The following is a 20,558-nucleotide window of genomic DNA, read 5'->3' as shown; positions in this document are numbered from 1 at the left end:
CTTACTGTGTTTTTTGGAAAGAGGAAATGTCAAAGGTAGACCACAAAACCCAACAGAACGTGCACAGGATATTTTGAGGGTGTGGCCTCCAGAAATAATCACAGGTGCACAATATCAGGATGCTTTCTGATGTAAGGTACAGTCTTCTCTCCTTTCTCTTTCCCATAGCCCTAGTGCACATTGCAGCAGCCTGTTAAATGTTACATTTTTGGACCAGCACAGTTATAGAGCAGAGAGCAACAAAGTGTCTGAAAAATAATTGCATTATTTTTAGTTGCTGCACCGATAGATGTACATATCAGGTGGAGGGGACAACTCTGAGAAATGAACCAGTCTGGGAATACTAAAAATATTGTTCTCCCTCCAGCAATTGAAATTGTGAGCAAAGACTTAGGAAACCGCAGGTAGGGAGATCAAATTAGCATTCATATCTCTCAGCTGTAATAGTCTCGTTATCAGGATTGGCAAGCACTTAGGGGACTAACGGGGGTGGCTGGAGACTCCCAGTGGCGGGAACAAGTTTACAAGGGGCAGTGTGGCTCAGAAAAGAGGACTGACCTCCAGCATCTAGCACCACAGAGCAGAGCCTTATGTTGAGAATAGCTGAGAAATGAGAATTGGTTCTAGAAGCAGTTTCCTTTCTGGTTGTGAATGTGAGCCCCGCAGACGCCATGAGCTCCGTGCAGGAGACGCAGCCCGTGCTTGACACATGTGTTTCCCATTGATAGCTGGAGACAGCCCAGTAGCTGCGTGTCGGCCTGACAAAGCCGTATTGAAGTACAGAGTACGGTTTCAAAGCAGTCAGAAAAAGAACGGGAATGCTGTTCAGGAAATTCTTCAGGCATGGGCAGGGACTTGGCTGCAGCTCTGCAGTTGGAAAATCTTACTGGGGCAGCTTCTGAACACAGCTGGGCCTGCTCATACTCAGCGGGCCCAGTGGCCGCCTCCTTCCCAGCGTCTCAGCACAGCCCGGAGATCAGCCGCTTTGTGAAACAGACAAGAGAGGTAGGGTCCCGTTCAGTTCTTGCATTTTCTGCCTCCTGTCACTTTCTAAACCCTCTGCCTGCTGTTTCTTCACAAGGGCTGGCAGTGGGTTGTGTGTGTGTGTGTGTGTGTGTGAGTGCTAATTATTGTAATAAGTGAGAGCATGAACACTTCAACATTTGGTGTGGAGTTGTCATCTTTACTATCTCCAGCCCTCTTCAAGATTTGATTTTTCAACAGGGCAGGGACACTTTTTGAAAAGTTAGGCTTTGCTGGCAATTCTACTATATAAAGAGAAGTATGCGAGTTCTCCGTATTGTCACCTTGCTCCAACCGTCTGTAACTTTTCTGCGTGGAAGGACGGTTCATTGGCAGGAAAGATAATTTTAGACGAAACTGTCTGTGTTCTTTGCTTCACAAGAGTTTTGAGAGCGGCAGTTTTAGCAGAAAATGGCTCTCATTTTAGGAGGGAATCAGAGTTAGAAGTTTCTATTTTGAATCACACTTTCAGAGTGTAGGAGCAGATAGGTGGGTATGGGTCCCTGGCGTCTATTATTTTTACACGTGATTTCTGTCTGTCATTTTATGGGATTTGACTGTCAGCTATATATTTGCCTGAGAATATGCTGGATCAACATGTGTAGTGCTGTTTCTATAATCATTTCCAATTTTTTTCAGTTGAAGTAACGTGCAGTTTTACTCTCAAAATACGCTCCTGTATTTTGTGAACTATAGATAAGAAAGAACAAGAGAAAACAATAGTTTACTCAAAATTGTGGATAAAAGATGGAGACATAATGGCATGAAATACATTTCATTGATCTTTTGGTTTTATTTTACACCTTACTGAAAAGTTTTTTTTTTAATCAAATCTCAAATAATTTTGAGCAGAGGCAGGATCTCAGTTTTCCTCTAAAGTCCCAGTTCTCCCCTCTATAAATCAGCTAGACTCATTACAACATGGATTTTTCCTCTCATAAGAAAGCTATACCTTATTCTATGTTTAATATTTAGACAACGTGAAATGCAGTTTGATTGGTTCAGCTCAGATAAAGCTGGACGGAATCTCACTCCTGTTTTATAGTGAGTGGCAGAGCAATCTGTGACAACAGTGGTGTTTTCCAAAGAAGGCCTGGCCAAGAGTCTGGTTCGAGAAATAGATGAATGAATGTATCCTCTCTTACTTTTTCAATAGACAGAGAGTGACCAGATCTCTTTAGGTGGGCCTCTATGAAAACAGGTGTGTTTAACTCAGAGTCCTAAAATCTCAAAACAAGTGCTGATTGTGGAGAATAAGACTAATAGAAGAAGAGGAGTGAAGATCAGGGGTTTCTCATTCCCTCCCCTCACAGGACCTAGGGTAAGTAGGCAGCATTTCCGTCTTATTGGTAGAAGGTCAGAATATTCAGCCTGTATTTTTTTTTTCTCCACAGTATTGTGTTAGGAAGAGAAAAGTAAGGTATGATTGACAGCAGGATCTCTTATGCTGAAGTGGTTCATAACCATTTTCTTTGTGAACCTCCTTTCTGTGTTGGGGTTGGGTAGAAAGGGTTTGGGGAAGGCAGGACTTGGGGCAAGGAAGGGGTGCGATTAGAACCCAGTGAGGACTGTGACTTGACTTGATGTTTGTGCTGAAGTGCCTATTGACTGAGCACAATGGGAAGACAGATTAGGAGCAGTTATGCGCCTCAGCCAAGCCCACTGAGAGTGAAAAAGGAGACGTCAGTGAGCTTGAATGTCAGACTCCTCTAAATTTAGTGCGCCTCAAGCGTTGAGCAGAAGAGGCGTGAAATAGCAACTCAGGGTTGCAGGATTATGAAGAGCAGTGCCTGAAACATGGAAGAAACTCTAGTATTCTGGGCTTTTGTTTTTGTTTTTCTATTTTTCAAGTACAGGAGGCAAAAAAAAAAGTCAAGCTCTTTTGACATTTGTAAAGAAAAGGGGGAGTGGAAAGGAAACTGAAGAAAAAATCTCGGGCAAAGGTGGCGGCAGGACGGAGAGGGGATGGGCACACCACGAACTGGGCAGGGAGGGTAGAGGCAGGATGCTTGGGCTCGGGAATGAATCACGTGCTAGCAAAAGCCACCAGGCACTGACCTGCTGGACTTGGAGTGTGTAGACAAACCATGGCCTCAGTGGAGAGCATTGTTTTCCCCCCTTTCACAACAGGAGACGTCATGGGCAGCCTGGCCTGCAGTGCCTTCTGGAAGTGATCAGAAAACACATTTTTGTAAGAATGGCATTGCCTAAGGGTTCAGATTTCTTAAGCAGGGAGGTGGCAGGTTATTAAGGCCTTATTTTTAAGCCATATTTGTTACTTGCTGAGATAGTCCTATGGGGGTAATTGAGTGAAGGGACCAGGTGGACATGAGTGAGTGAGCACAGTGAGCAGTTTATTCAAGGCCCAGCCTGTGGGCACTTTATTATTAGGACAAACTTCAGAAAGAGAATATAAAGTGTTACATAAGCTTTACTCCGATGAATGAGTTTCTTTTATTTTATTTATTTTTTATTTAATTAATTAGTTATATTTTTGTCATAGGGTGCATATTTTCACCAGAAAGATAGACAGGGAAAAGTGAAAAATACCCTCCGGAAAGATAGTTGTAATCCCTTCTACTCTATTCTCCTCATAGAAATTTTGAGCATGCACACACATATGCCTGAAGTGCTTTTAAAGCTGCCTGGTCCTGGATTCAAACAGTGGAATTGACCATGTAGGATCTAGTGCCTTAACCACCACACCACCTGCTGGCTCCTTCAGTTTCCTATTTTATTTTAAAAATGGGGGCTGGGGACTAGCAGATGGCATAATGGTTATGTTGCTGGACTCCCACATAATCGATCATGGTTCAAGTATCAGATTGAGTACCAGACCTGGTGGCTTAAAACTCATGCCAGGTGCGTGTGCGTGCATACCTAAAACCTCAAGAGGAGAATGGAGGAGAAGGGATTGTGTCATGGTCATCCTCCCTGAGGGGTGAATTCTCACTTTTTGTCTTTCTGTCTCTTTCTCTCCAGTGAGTGCACATGCCCTATAGACAAAAACTTCTAAAAAAAAAAAAAAAAGGAAGGGGGGTGAATATGGCATAGTGTTAAAATGAGAAGTTCTGAGGAGTAGGTCAACTTAATAAGGTTCCGGATTTGCATTCAGAGACTTTTCTGAGCATACTGGACATGTGTGTTCTCATGATCCAAGAGTAGCTGAGGCTGGGGTGAATTGTGATATCAAGACACGATTGAGGGTGTTATCTTAATCTCTTTTTTTCTCTCTTAGGCTTTGTCTCTCTGTCTGCCTTTGTCTCTTACTCTGTTTTCTTGCTCATAGAAGAGATAAAAAAAAATAAACTGGGGAGAAAAAGAGAGAGAGAGAAACTCCAAGGGTGGTATTTACCACATGATTGGTGTGTTAGGGTTCTTCAGAGATATATACTCTGTGTGTGTGTGTATGTGTATGGAGAGTTATTAAAGGAATTGGTTTATGTAATTACGGAGGCCAAGGCATCCCAATATGCATCTGTAAGCTGGAGACTCAGGAAAGTCAATGGTTTAATTCAGTCCAAGTATGAAGGCCTGAGAAACAGAAAAGCCAGCCATACACTCCCATTGTGACCAAAGGTCTGAGAATGGTTGGGTTGGGACTGGTGGTGGTAGTGGTACTGCTGTTTTAAGTTGTAGAGTTTAAAGAACTAGGAGCTCTCCATACCTTAGGGTAGGAGAAGATGGAAAATTTAACTTTCTACTACTCTTTTGTTCTGTTTGGGCCTTCGAGGAATTGCATGAGGTCTACACACATTAGTTGGTTGAATGTTAATCACTCCTGGAAGCGCCTTCACAGATATACCCAAAAATAATGTTTTACCAGCTATCTGGGCTTTCCTTAATCCAGTCAAGTTGACTCATAAAATGAATGCTCACATTGATTGAAGTGTTTGATACTAGTTTTCCGTAAGTCTAGGAAATGCTTGGAATCATAGTTTTGAGCATCTGGAAGCAACTCAGGCCATCTTTTAGTTCAGTATTTCTTGTCATATAACAAATCCTTTCAATGTGGGGATAGGGGAGAACGATCTATATTTCCACTGTTGATTCAGTTGTTCTATTACACTACTATTTAAATATGTAATAAACAAAAAACGTCCATCTAGTTTATACCTCATTATTCAAATATACAATTAAAAATTGACAAATAATTGCATATATTTATGGGGTACAATGTGCTGTTTGCTTCTATATGTACATTGTAGAAAGATTCAGTCAGAATAGTCTATCACTTTACTGGCTTTTTTATGGTTGAGAAGTTAACATTTTGTTTTTTTAGTGATTTTGAGGTACAGAACACCTTATTAACCGTGGTCACCATTGCAGTACAATTGCTCACTAAAACATTCTCTAGACTAACTAAAACCTTGTGCCCTTTGGTCAACCGTAACACTAACTGAACTTATGAATTAAATACTAAGAAACCCGTGTCATAAAAATCAGATGAATGACATTGTTATGTTTTAATGTAGAGGATGCTTTCTTTATAGGAAGTGAATAAAGTTTATGATGTGAACACGGAAGTAACACTTATCTGGAGATTTTGATTTCAGCACACTTATACTCCCGTGTCTTGCACAAACACTTGCGTCTTTCATAACTTTTTCCCTCTTCAAATCTTCCTTCACCTGCATGTGATGTTGACCTTTGACCTCCATCCAAAAGAAATGTGTCACATTGTATTACACCACACTCTGTTTTTCTTTGTAACAATTGGAATAGAAACATCATTGTCAACATGATCACAGGAGGGCTCTTTAAAAAGTTCCTACAAAAATGGATATGATGAAAAAAGTTGAGATTTCAAAATGTTTTGCCTCAAACTTAAGCTTCACTTTCATTTTCCCTGAACTTTTGGAAGTGCCCTTGTTTGAAGAATTGTGTGGTAGTAGTCATGAATCAGATCTGTATTTTCTAGAATAGAATATACAATAAGGAAACAAATATTAAAATGATAACAGAATTAAAAGACAGGAACAAATCTGGCTGAGAACTCACATCCTAGAGTCGACCTGAGAACCCCTGGTGGCTTAAAGATTGAATAGTAAGAAACATTGTTCCTGAAAGACAGATACTGGCTCCACTAATCTAGGGATGTCAGTTTATAAAATGGGATCTGCTGCCTCTGAGTGTTTTCTGTTTCTTAAGACCTGACTTTTCCAAGCCTGAGTCTTCTATTTCTTTCAGTCTCTTTAATCTCTTTCTCTTGGTCTTCCTTTTTCCAAGGCTGAGTATCTTGAATTCCTATCCCTCTCTCGACCTTTTTCTGCACTCTTCTGTTTTATCCCTCTGAGAGTGTATTCTGGTTTATCTCTTGACAGAGGTATGGGTCCATGAACTTAGCTCTAGTTGTCTAGTCAGTGCGCATTCCATGAGCAGAACACCGTATCTCTGTTAACAGAGGAAGAAGGGATGATTGCAAAGGAGAAGAATCACAGCCAGACAGATCAGCGGAAGGTGGGCTGATCTTGCAGCAGAAGAAACGCAATTATATTGTGAACTCTGTTCAGGCTAGCATTGAGACAGACTGGGATCCAGGCAGTGTGGGCTTGGGCAAGTGAGATAGTCTCTGTGTGCTCCAGTTTTCTGGGATGTAAAATGACTGGGATGATATTATTCAGGAGAATGGTGTGTTGTGAGATTGTGCACATAGTGTACGCAGCTTCTCTTGTGCCCAGGAAACCCTTAACTATGGTAGATACACATGCAGTTCATTTTCATTGAGATAGAACCAGGCACACAGACAAAAGATGAAATAGGCAGGTCGGGATGAAAGGAGTCAGTGAAGGAAAGGCTGTTTTACACGGAATCGCTCAGGTCACTTGTTCTGTGTTGCCTGAATTTCTCTAAGGAGTCCGTTCCTCTGCTTCACCTTTGCTGCCACACAGAAAGGTGGCTGTCTTCATTATTGTTTCAGAGTCCTATTGCAGAGTGTGATCTGCCTCGTAGAAAGAAAACCATGTAAGCTGTGGCCCTGACCTGCCTCTCAGACAGGTCTGCAGGACTGGGGGAGGAACATGTCACCATGGTTCACCAGATGTATAAATCCTGTGAGATTGGTTTGTTCAGAAATATTTGCTAATGGAGCTCAGGGTGTGTAGGTGGATGTGGATGCCATCGTCTTCTTCTTAACTGATAAAGCAATGGCAGCTATTAAAGTAGGCACAATTCCCTGATTTAAAAAAAAAAAAAAAACACCTCTATTGCCAGGGATTAGAAACTACTTCCTTATTCAGACCTCTTTTCCTTGCTAGAGTGATAGGATCAGACTCTCTTGTGGGCACCCTGACTTCTAAATAATACGCTCTGAATGCCTGGAAGTTCTGCTGTTACTTGTATTCAGCTACTGAAACTGCTTTCATTGAGCTCACAGTAAGTAAATATCAGGGTTAACTCCCTTCTCCAAGCAAATCATTTGACAACATCCTGTTGTACTAACCCTGATTGGGGTTGTGGTCCTGAGCATGGCCCTATTCGGTGAAAGGAGATTGCTTAAGGGTAGAGGCAACTGGAAAGCTAAACCCTGCTGTGTTCTTTTCATTCTTATTCTTGCCCATGGTCGACTTTTCTCCTTTCTCTTCTCTCCTACTTTTTCTAGCTCTTTGCCTCTATTTTTCTATTCTGTTCCATCTTCTCATTGAGAGTTACTTTTTTCCTCCATTATTTGTTCTGTAGGTGCTCACCAGAGTCATTATCTGGCTTCTCTCGAGGGTCAGGAGTATTGGTAATAAACCTGAGTCTGGACAGCATCATTTTTACATGTAATGAGAAACATGAACTTCTAAATATGGCTGTGACCTTCGAAAGTTTGCAGCCTCACTCTGTCTCTGACAAAGTTGCTCCTGATGGTTCTCAGGCTGACAATCCTAACAGGCTGCAAGCTACACCTGAGAAACTTGGTCTTCAGGTGCACTGAGCTCCCAGTGAGTTGGCTCCTTTCTATTTGACTCCATTACAAGCCATTTGAATACCCTGATACCATGCAAAATCTAGAAGTCTTCACTGTCTAGAAAAAGTTGAACGTGGTGCTCTCTGGTCTGATGTCTCATGGTCCAGTCGATGGTGGGGTCTGGGCAGCACCTCTCCTTTGAGGGGGCACAAGTCCATCTATTTCATTGACTGTTCCATTGTCTACATTCTCAGCTCTGTTTTCCTCCATAGGTTTTTAATGGAACCGTGGAAGGTAGAGAAAGATTTGAGTGATCATTTTCTCAGTAGTTTCAAGGATAGTACATATAGTCTATTCTAGATGCATAAAAGAGACGTTCTGCCTTAATGAAGTTACAACTTAATTCTCTTAGAGAATGTCACTGAAATTTCAGGGCTAAGTATCCACTAGAAAGGAGTGACGGCAGGCAGCATGGTGACACAGAACACAGATCTAAAGATCAGACATTCCCTGGAATAACTATTTCATAGGATTGCAGCTAGGATTAAACAATTTGAAATGTGATAGAAATAAGAATAGCCCCTGCCTCTGGGGATGGGGATGGGTTAAGGAGGATTCAAGGAAACTTTCTAGGGTGATAGAAATGTTCCTTATCTTGTTTGAATTTTGTTTACAGAAACATTCAGATTTGGGGACCAGCAGATGGCATAATGGTTACATTGCTGGACTCTCACATAGTCTACTGCAGTGTGAGTCCTGGACCGGGAGGTTTCAAACTCGCACCAGGCATGTCTGCCCAAAATCCTGAGAGGAGATTGGAGGAGAGAGGATTGATTATGCTGTGGCCATATCCCCTGGGGGGTGATTTCTCACTTTCTGTCTTTCTGTCTCCCTCTGTCTCTTCAGTGAGGGCACATGCCCTATAGCAAACATCTCTCTAACAACAACAGAAAAAAAGAAATATTCAGATTTGTAAAACTCATTGAGCTACATAGGTTATAGTTGTATTTTACTAGAAGTAAATTATACCTTGATAGACACACAGTCAGTCCTATTTACATATATCCATGCATACATGAAAGCATGTGAATTGCTTAACAAAGTCCATAACTTAGCTGTGATGTTTATTTCTTGAAACTTTGATTTTAAAAAAGAAAAATGAATAAAAATGAGATGAAAAAAATTTTTTTTTTTGGACCACAGATTTTATTGCAAGGATTTGGGTCGCAGGTAACAACGAAAGACCCTTGCCAAACAGAGTTATCAAGGGAGAATACTACAGGGTCGGTGCTAATTTTATGAAACTATTGAATCACTGCAGAAGGATGTGCCTAATTTACTGTAGCTGTTTTTCATGATGCTGTAAAAATGTATGGGTTTCAGAGACATATCAAAGGTGGCTTATTACTTGGGAGAGAATGCCTAAATTGAGAGTAACATGAATCCTGGTTGAAACACATAGTCACTCAATAATTAGTCGACAATCTGACTTAAAATTAATGTCCATGTGGAGAAATCCTAGCTAAAACAAACCAAGAAACATGGTTTTAATTGGTAATCACACTATTATAAGCAAATCATTCACTTTGAGGGTAGTTTTAAAAGTTCATAGGAAAGTGGAATTAACATATGGGTTTTAGTGCAAAAACAATGTAAAATGTATATAGATGTTTTTCCATAGTTTGTATTTTCCATGAACTTTTGAAGGTTGCTGTGCACACACACTTGTGTGTGTATAGAAGCGTTTAACACAAACATTGAGAGAAATAAGGGACCAGCAGGTGGCATGGTGGTTAAGGGTGTTGTACTTCCACATGGTCAACTGTGGTTCAAGTCCTAGAGTTGGTGGCTTACTTTCTCACTTTCCCTCTCTCTCTCTCTCTCTCTGTCCCTCTCTGGTCAAATTAAAGTAAATAAATGAATGAATAAAGTTAAATAAAATAATTCTTGAAAAAGAATTTATTTATTGATTATTTTAATTTGAGCAGAGAGGGACAGAATGAGAGAAAGAGAGATAGAGGAAGAACGAGAAATCAAGCCACCCCAGGTCTGGGACTTGAACCATGGTGGGCCATGTTGGAGTCCAGTACCCCTAACCACCCTACTACCTGCTGACCCCATAAAATATTTATTTTTTTTAAAAATCAAGAGAATAGATTTTTCAGGCAGGTACTCAGGGTTCAAACTTTTGCTGCCTTTAACAAGCAGAGTGATTGTAGACAGGTTACTTACCTCTCCTCTTCAATCTCCTCAACTGTGACATCAGGATGATAATAAAATCTGCCTCACAATCATAGGTCTGAGAGGTTTCAATATGTTAAATAAAGCATTTAAAGCAGTGTCTGGCACATTTATGTCTTTCTGTGGTTTAGCAAAGTATTATTTTGTGATTTGTTTTTAAGTATTTTTCAAAAGGCCTGTATGTGATGGTTGGTGGAAGTCATATGGAACGGGTTCAGTTATAAAATACTGAAGCCTAGAATTTATGGGAAACAGCCTAGTTGTCAGTTCGGCTGACTTTGATTTTGTCACTAACTTACTCTGTAACCTTAAGTCACTTCACCTCCCTGAACCTTATTGGCTCTTCTGTTAAATACGGATTTAGGCTTTATATTTGTCCATGTTCTCTCTAAGCTTTGTGAGTCACTCTCTGATCTTCCGTGCTTGAGTCGTGTTCATTATTATTTTATTACCCAGCTTGGTCCCCAAGTCACAGAGGAACTGTAGTAGCCTGAATACAATTGTCATTATCTGGTTCTGGTCAGAATCATCCATGGGGATTTACAAAGCACTGGCCTTGTACAACACAGAGTAGCTGGTTTGCCGAAAAGATGTGCTGCTTCTAATAAGAAAGTCGGCCACAGAAGTGGCCATGGTGGGGTGGATGCAGCATCTTTTGCATGTGAAAGTGACATCATTAAGTCTATGGTCAGGTGTTTAAATGTGTTTTTCCTGTCATTTTTCTGGTCTTCAACTTGCAACATAAGGATGAGGTGTGGAATGATGTTCCTGAGTTTTATATAGAGCCAAATCTCTGACAACTCTTGAGATTCTTTCAAGTCTTTGCTCAAATATTCCTTTCTCCCTGAAGCCGACCCTTCCAGTGCTTTTAAAAAGTGAACTTTCTATATACTCTTCCACTCCCTGAAGCCGACCCTTCCAGTGCTTTTAAAGAGTGAACTTTCTATATACTCTTCCACACTCCATGATTTGACTTCCGATCTCTCTTTGCTTGTCTTGTCTTTCTCATTTTCATCTTCTTTTCCATAGCAGTAATCCCTGTTCACAGAACTATAGTATAATTGTTTTATATTTCGTTCACGTTTATCTGTCTCTCCTGTCACCTCCTCGTCCCACTGCCGCAGGACCAGGGATCTTTGTTTCTGCTCATTGATGGATCCCAAATATCCAAAACAGTGCCATGTGATTACCTGGAGGAGAACACACATTTTTCAGGTGGTGGCAGTGTTTATGTCCTTTTACTGCATTGTATGCTACATACACCTCTGCCCTAATGTAAATAACTCGTACAATATTCAGTGAAAGTCTGCCTCACTCCGTGTGACAGAGAGAGAAAACCGGGCCTGAGTTTGTGTCCAGCCTCAAACTCACGTACTAACATTAGCTGATATGCCTAAGGAACTCAGTTTCTTCAATTCCGAAACAATTTTTAACTGTATTGATCTCCCAGACTGTTGTCGGGAATGTATGCACAAATGTATCAGGAACGCCTCAAACAAATAGCGTGTTTTGCAAATATGCCTTAAGCTACTTCAGTGGCACCTCATGCATCTGCATCTCTAGAATGGTTAGAAATTATATTCATAATGATGCTGAAATGTCTTCTGGTTCATCAGAGAGAAGTATTTGCAACTTAAATATGAGATGTTACAATTTGAAGAGCGCTGTGATAATATCTGTCAAGAAAAGGACGGACTCGTTAGTGCATTAGCAAAAGCCTTGTACAGAGGGAGCCAGATCCCGCATGACCAACTGCGGTTTGAATCCTGGCCCTGGAAGCTTGAAAAATACGCCAGACTTTGGGGCACACATGTCCCAAATCCCAGTAGTATGGAGAAATGGAGGAAAAAGTGTTGTGGCATGATTACACCCCATTGGGATGTTTTCTCTCAGTCTCTCTCTCTGACAAGTGCATTCCCCTTCTGGCAGTTAAAAAAATACACACACATACATACACACATACTTTGACTTACCAATTTGTCTCCTTAGGATTTCTCTAAGAGGTGTATTTGGACATGTGAAACACATATACTCCATTTCTGTGGCTTTCAGTAACGTTCAGATGCTGGAGACTTATAAAGATGTATCTCTAGGCCTAGCCTTCTTCCACCCAAATTCTAGATGTTTCCAAGTACCAGGTGGCATCATCCCCTTGGAATATGATATGAACTTCAAATGAACAGAATTATTTTCCTTCCACCCTCTCCATTCACATCCAGCTTTTTAAGCCTCCCTGTTCCCCATCCTCATCATTGCACCCTTATTTACCTGCCTGCTTATGCTGGCACCTTGTCCTTCTTCTCGATCCCTGTTGTCTTCTCCCCATTTCTCAGGTAGCGGCCAATCCAGATAGTTCCGGAATTCCAAAGGCAGCAAGTCTACCTTCTTGCTCACCTCTATACAGGTCTGGGCCATGGGCCTCATTCGCCAGGCAATTATACAAACCCCAGAGCCCTGCTCTCTGCACTTCCATTCTCATCCCTACAGCCTTTTCCTGGAGAACACCTGGAGTGATCCTAAAGTGAGAATCTACTTATCTCATCCCCATGCCTCAATTCTCCAGGGTATACCATCACAGTTGGTATCTTATTTGAGATTTTTTACCAGGGTTTACGAAACTTTCTGAGTTCCCTGCCTCTCTGCCGCCACCACCTGCACCCAAGTTTATTTTCAGTCTCCCCTGGTTCACTCTGACCTAGCCACACTGTCCTTCAGGCCAGCCGAGTGAGCCTCATTTCAGGGTCTTTGCACTTGCTAGTACTGTTTTCTCTGACTGGAAAGTTTTTCCCCAAATATCCTTATGCTTTGTTTTCTGCTTGCTCAGGTTTTCTTCCTCAAATTGCTCTATCATAAAAAGACTTTCCCTGATCATTCCCTAAGAGGAACACTCCAACATAATGTCACCTCGTACTGCTTCTCTGATGGAATGACTCCCAAGAATAAATACAAAAAGTTACTTTCTCGTTGATTTATCCTTTCTTTCACTAGAGTGTAAGGTATGTGAGGCCAAAAATCTGGCTAGCTGTCTAGTGCTGGCACAAGGTAGTACCTGGCAAATATTTTATTGACTTAAATAATCATAGGCAGGGCCAGCAAGTAGTGTGATGGTTAAGGCCCTGGACTCCCACATGGCTAACCATGGTTTGAGTCCTGGACTCAGTGACTTGCAAATCGAACCAGGTACATGTGTGTACGTGCCCCAAATCCCAAGAGGAAACTGGAAGAGAAGCGATCTTGGCATGGCCTTCTCTCCTGGATGGTGATTTCTCACTTTCCTTCTGTCTGGAGAATGCATATCCCCTATGGCAAAACCTTAAAAAAAATTGTAAGCAACATAAAATTGCTGGAAATCACTGCCTTGTTTATCTCTAAGGAGTGGTTAAGTGAAATATCATACATACATACATAGCACTTTAAATGGCCTGTTAAAAAATAGTTTTATATCTTTAGATTTAGATTTTTCTAGATTTTATAATACCACATTTTAAAAATATAAGTTTATATATTGATTTCTTCCACAAGACAGAGAAAGAAAGACAGGCAGACAGATAGGCAAGCACCCCTGAAAGTGTCCTCACACCAGGTCCCACCCACAGTTCTTGCCAGCTCCAGTCTAGGGGCATTCACATGATGCACCTTTTTAAAATTAATCCTTTGGGGAAGCTGAGTAGTAGCACAGCAGTTAAATACAATGCTCTACAAAGCTTAGTTAGATTTAGATGCTCTGCTGGGGCCAGCAGGTGGCACAGAGGTTAAGGCAGCTGTGTCCCACATGGCCGACTGCTTGGTTCGAGTCACAGACCCAGCAGCTTGAAACATGCCAGGCATGTGTCGTGTGTGCCCAAAGTCCTGAGAGGAAAATGGGGGAGAGGGGATTGTGATGTGGCCATTACCCTGCGGGGGCCGGGGCGGGGGAACGTTATTTCTCACTTAGATAGTCTAACTCTTAGAAAGCGAAAATCTAGAATACCTACCTTTTAAATTAATCTAAATACTTGTTCAAAAAGAGGTGCCATTTCTTGGCTATTTCACATAAACAGGAATTTACTTTTTTTAGATGAATTTTACAAGGACAAAATGATTAGTTTTGATTGTTCTATCAAAACTAAAAGTGAATCTGTTATAATTGTAAATTGTGGCAAACATTAGCGATTCAAGTCTAATGCTTTGTATGGATGGACGAATGAAAGCGTTTGAAAGCAAATAGTTTCAAGTCAGAGTCTTCAAAATTAAAATGGCTAATAGAAGACTATTTGCCAAGATAATCAAAAATGATTCAAATTCCACATTAAACTCAAAATCCTATACTAAGCCTGTGAAGGGACTTATATATAGAAACTTACAAACTGGTTGTAATAATATAGTTACATAAATCATGTTTACTTGTAATTACCAGAAAGTTTGACATGTAACATCACCAAAATTCCTGGCTTACTTGATTCATGTTGCCTCTTACTTCTAAATAAGATCAAACTAGTCTTGCTGTATATTTTTTCCTACTCCTTGACATAATCTATAGAATGCCTAACAGTGGTGCCTCATCCTCTTTTCACAAACTTGTCATTTTTTTTTTTTTTTTGGAGAGGTTTTTGCTATAGGGAGCATGCGCTTGCCAGAAAGACACAGAGAGACAGAGACAGAAAGCAAGAAATCACGCCCCAGGAGGAGATGGCCACATCACAATCCCTTCACCTCTATTCACCTCTTGGGATCTTGGACATGCACACATATGCTCCCAGTGTGAGTTTAAGCCATCGGGTCCAGGATTGACTGTATGGGAGTCCAGTGCCATAGCCATTACACCAACTGCTGGTCCTGAAACTTGTTTTTTTTTAAGATCTTGGGAAAAAAAATTTTTTTTTTTTCCCCAGGACCAGAAAGGTGGCATGGTAGTTAAGGTGCTGGACTCCTACATGACCAACTATGATTCGAGTCCTAGATCTGGTGGCTTGCTTTCTCACTCTCCTTCTCTCTTTTCTCTCTTTCTCTGTCTCTCTCTGATCATACTGAATACTAATAATTAATGAATAAAATTGAATAAATCATTCTTATTTTTTTAAAAAAGTTTTTTTGGTGTTTTTTTTCCCTTTTATAAGATACATGAACTCACCAGAGAGAGAGAGAGAGGGGGGAAAAGTGAGAAATCACACACCCCCATTCCAAGGGGGATGGCTATGACATAATCCCTTCTCCATTCTCCTCCTGGATCTTGCGCATGCATGCATACATGCCAGAGTGATTTTCAAGCCACCAGGTCCAGGACTTGAACCATAATTGACCTTGTGGAAGTTCATTACCTGAACCACCACCATAAAACTTTTCCCTTACCCTCTCCTCTGAACTCATTCAATTCTAGCCCATGAATGCATGTACTGTCCTCCACTGGAAAGCTTTCACTCCCTGCATCTACGTCTCACCTGGTCATCTTAGCAGAATGGTCTTCCATGACCCCAGAGGGTCACACACACCCCTCTTCTTTCTTTTTTTTTAGAGGTTTTTCCCTTAGGGCATAACCATTCACTCACAGGAGGGAGAGAAACAGACAGTGAGAGGGAAAGTGAAGAATCACCCCCTCCCCGCAGTGGGGATGGCCACACCACAGTCCCTTCTCTTCCATCCTACTCTGGGGATCTTGGGCACACATGCACGTGCATCCAGCATGATCTTCAAACCATCAGTTCCAGGACTGGAACCATGATCAGCTGTGCAGGAGTCCAGTGATATAACTACTATGCCATCTGCTGGTCCCCAGGGCCACCCTCTTATTCTCTATCATGAGACCTTTGTCTCCTTCCTAGCGTCTAACTTTACTTTTAATGACTTCATATGTTTACTTGTTTATGTTCGTCTTTCCCATTAAAATTCGAGCTTGATGGAAACAGAATGAGATTATTCTCATCCTTTTGAAAGCCTATGTATCTCCAGGATCTACTGTGCTACCTGGCACTGGTACATAGTAGATAGTTATTTTTTTTAACTGTTGAAAATATAGATTTGGAAAATTATTGATGATAACATGTATGATTAAGCCACTATACAAGTATATTATGCATGGATAATCACATTTTGTGTGCTGTGACAATGCTTAGGGAATGAATGCAAATTAATTAATTTTTAAGAAATGTTTCAGGAAAAAAAACTCAAAAACTGTTTTTCTTGAAATTAAAAAAATGCATTAGAAATACCTATTTGATGACTGCAATAAGCTATATACCCCAGCTAGGTGCTACTTTATAGTATGTTCGTTCTACTCACTGAGGTTTATGCCTAAAGTCAGGCTTGTGTTCATGGATATGTATATATCAGCTACACTTGCTATTGAAAATATTTAGATTAATTAAGAGCTTTAGTGTGCTTTGCTGTGTTCCTTTCCTGCACTCTATGTACTAGATTGGCGCACTGTGCTCATTCTCACTGCCATAAATTCCTATGGAACGAGATGTTACAAAGCCTGATGAGTAGCAGTCAAACAAGTATTAGTAAACTGCCTTCCAATACCTCCTTGTCCTCAACTCTGCCTTCTATCACCAGAGTAGATCATGGTCCATAAAATTTTACAGGCCAAAAAATCATTAGGAACCATGATGGCATTTATGAGTCTTTGGAAAGTTTACTTATTTAAAAAAAATCATTTCTGAAACATAATACATTCTTATACAGATTCATAATTCATGCATCATAACTATTTTCCAGATAGTTCTCTTACTTGGGGGAATAAAAAGGGAAACATTTTTTTCTTCTCCCAAAGAACACTTCTGGAACAGAACCCTGAATAAACAGCAAATGGCAGCTTCTGGCAGTATTAGACTAGAATACGAATCCAGACACTATGCCAGCCATGTGTGTTCCATCCCAATACCTTTCATCGTTCTTATGTCTACCAATGAAATATAGAAAGAGGGTCAATTGATTTTTATGGTCACTTTTTGACACCTGCAATAATGAAGAAAGGGAGCCAACATGGTGTAAACTTTATGACTACCTGAGAAGGATCAAGCCTTCTGTGAGGATGTCTGAAGGTTTGTCACAGATGTGGGACTCATCCCTTTCAAGTTTAGTGCAGTTTCTTCACTTACAGGGGCAAAGGTTACAGGGTCCAGGTACCTCTTTAGCTGGGCCTGGTTCAAAGATCTTTGTGATAGCAGTGAGTGTTGAGAGTTTTACAGAGTTACCAGGCTCCCTTGAATAATGTTGGCCCTTGTGATGTCATTAAGAAAAGCTGCCAGGGCATCAGGAAAGCAGTGGTAGAAATGGAACAGGGTCCACCCAGCCTAGGAGATGCTTTACAAGTCTAAGTCATAAAAATGAATCATTTCCTTGAGATTGTCATGGTAAGTTCAGGTCAGGTCTTCATTCTATAAGGTTATGGGATCTCAGGTATGAACATCTGAATGCCTAAGACTAGGAGGTTACAACTCTGAAGACTCTGCTTTAGTAATGTGACCGGGATGATCTTTGGGAACTCTACATTTATTACATTTTTGCAGCTATTTAATGAGCCTCTGAATATGGTAGCTGTATTGCGACATTGCCTTGACTTCTGATAGTTCTTTCCTAACAGCAGTGTACCAGCATATTGTGCTGTATTCATTCTCTACGGATTATAATCCTATTGCGCATTGTGTGTAAGAATCAGATTATCTCTAAATCAACTAGATTTGTTTATAAACTAGTGAACACAGAAAATAGCCTCATAAAGGAGTAGAGATGCATTGGGTTTAAGCCTACTTAGCATCAGTACAATTGCACGTGCCCTTGGAGAGGAAGGCAAGTTGTATACATTTTTATCCCTTATAATATTTTTAATGGTTTACGTATTACTACAGACTATGCTTTGCTATTTAACAGTGCCTGGATTTGCACGCATTTATCCGTTCATTGAACAAATGCCTACTAAGTGTGTGTGTTTAGACTTAGGTGCAACTACAGTTCAAGAAATCTTTGAATATTTAGAGTTTAGGAGATATTCAGAGAGCTGACATATATCACTATAAACAAGTGCCATGCTACAATGTAAAAGAGCTCCCAAAGACTGGTGGAAAATACTACTGCCTTACAATTCTCAAGAGAGAGAGATAGATGGATAGATGGACTCCTGTTTAAAATTTCCATGCCCTGTGCATCCCCACAGATGAAAAGACGCCTCCTAAAGTGCATGTTGCACTATTTGACTGAATTGTTCAACTCTTGGAAGTGCTTTGGATGTGTGATTATTATAACAGGTAGAAGAGAAAAGATTATTTATCATCATCAAAGAGCAAGTATTTATTTACCACCTATGGTGGACTAGGCGCTAGTATATACTTCCTAAAATTAGAAATCAGATTGTCACTCCCATGTTTCAAATACTGCCTTGGTTTTTCACTGTCTTTTTAGTAACATCACCATGTCACTTACTGGTAACAAAGTACTCACATTGATCTCTTACACTATGGGGCATTTGCCTTTGCTTTCTTCCCTCCATCTGGGACACTTTTTTTTTTTTTTTTTAATCTCAGTCTTCACTTTGCTGTCATCTTTCAAGTCTCAGCTCAAATGATACATCATCAGAGAGTTCTATGTCTTTTCCTTGTGACAGTGCGTGTGAGCACATTGCATAAGACAAAGAGAGAAGCATCCTCCACTGGGTTCGGACATACCATGATCCCCTTTCTCCTGTGCTCTAATTTACCTGGTCCTGGGCACATGCACCTACCTAGTGTGTTTTCAGGCTGACCAGGCCAGGGATTCCAACCATAGCCGGCATGTGGTTTCCACTCCATAGTCCAGTATCCTCTGCTGCACCACAGAGGCTGGGCCATAGTTCTCTCTTGATCAGTCTATATATAGTACCTTTCATCCCATCCTGTGATGCATTTCTTAACATTACCAAATGTATTCTGCTGTAGGCACTTAATTAATTTTTCTTTTGAAGTTACTGTACATTGTCTCCCTCCATCCAGTCTGTGAGTTTCATAAAGGAAAGATAACTCGAGACCAACTAATGATGTAATGGTTACAGCTGGACTCCCACGTTTGATCATGGTTTGAGTCCCAGACCCAGGGACTTAAAAACTCATGGCAGGCTCATGTGTGTGCATGCCTGAGATCCTGAGAGATGAATGGAGGAGAAGAGATTGCGGTGTGGCAATCTCCCCTGGAGGGGGGGGGGTGATTTCTTGCTTTTTGTCTCTCTGTCTCTCTGGTGACCGTGTGCACCATAGCAAAAAAAAAAAAAAAGCAAAAAACTCTCTTAAGAAAAAACAGAAAAAAGAAAAGAAAAGAAAAGAAAAAAAAGAAAAGGTAACATTGTGAGACCAGAGATGGTATATTTGTTATGTTGCTAGAGTCCCACATGACTGACCATGGTTCGAGTCCCAGACCCAGTGGCTTGAAACTCACACTGGGCATATGTGCATGTGTGTCCAAAATTTCGAGAGGACTCATTTCCCCACCTACTACTAGCACTGCTTTTCTCTGGGGGTGTAAGAAGATCAAACCAAACACCATGAGGGAAGTTTTTGTTGTAAATCATATTGCACTCAAACTATACAACCTTAGTTCATTTTCCTCTACTTAGATCTCAAATACATATAAAATTTCAAAAGTCACCCATGATGGAGAGTCTAGAAAGTGACATGGTTTAGGTAGTTACAATGAAAACATCTTTATTTTAATTTTACAAAATGTTGGACTATGTTAATTTATTGTTGAGGCCCTTCCCAGGACTTTGGAAAGGATTTGCCCAAGTGGAGACTTGAAACTTCAACTTCATTCCCTGGAAAGAAACTTCTTCTCGGAAAGAATAAGAGGAAACACAGATGTGAACATTGCCTGTCCTCTTCTATCATTTCAACATGTTCTGGGATTTGAAAAAAGTGATGTACTCAATTTATCTGAATTTTTCCTCTCTGAAGGATTATTGGCCACAGATGTATCCATTACCTTATGTATGGCTGGCAAGGCCTTTTATTAGAAAATAGCTCCCCCGTCCCTTCTCTATGTTTCTAATTTAATTATTTTACAGAGTTGGAGACCTGAATATTTTGTTTCATAGGGTCATTGAAGAGTGCAGTGGAGGGGACCAGCAGATGGCGTAATGGTTATGTTGTGGACTCTCTGTCTCTCTGTCTCTGTCTTTCTGGCAAGCCCATGTGCCCTATAGCAAGAACCTCTCCAAACAACAACAAGAAAAAAGAGTGCGGTGGCAGCACAAGTGCTCATGACAATAACATAGGCCTACACCATGCAGCAAAGAATCTGAGTTTTAATCCCTGCTCATCTTCAAATTCACCATGTTACTTGGAAGGGGACTGTTTCTTCTTGGTCTTGATCTCCACAGCTAGTTAATGATGGTGCTGGGCAAAATCAGTGGTTCTAGGAGCCCCTGAGTCTGCAGAGATCCCTTAAGGGTGTCCAGGCC

At 40.8% G+C, this 20,558-nt stretch overlaps 1 protein-coding gene across 2 annotated transcripts in view; it reads left to right on the top strand.

Moving 5' to 3' along the window:
• Nucleotides 1-604: 604 nt before the first annotated feature.
• The window catches only part of SGCD (sarcoglycan delta), a 442,307-nt gene continuing 422,353 nt past the window's right edge, over nt 605-20,558 (top strand). Inside the window, exon 1 of one of the 2 annotated variants that reach the window (XM_006165094.2) lies at nt 605-1,005. In XM_006165094.2, coding sequence (XP_006165156.1) covers nt 844-1,005 — 162 coding nt within the window. In that variant the 5' untranslated portion in view covers nt 605-843. Of the gene's footprint in view, nt 1,006-2,108; nt 2,345-20,558 lie in introns of those variants that run through there. The other variant, XM_006165095.3, reaches the window with a different exon arrangement.

This window comes from Tupaia chinensis, unplaced genomic scaffold (genome assembly GCF_000334495.1).
Source record: "Tupaia chinensis unplaced genomic scaffold, TupChi_1.0 Scaffold143796_1, whole genome shotgun sequence".
Taxonomy (NCBI): domain Eukaryota; kingdom Metazoa; phylum Chordata; class Mammalia; order Scandentia; family Tupaiidae; genus Tupaia; species Tupaia belangeri.
The sequence above is the reverse complement of the archived record's forward strand: the minus strand, read 5'-3'. Positions and strand labels throughout refer to the sequence as shown.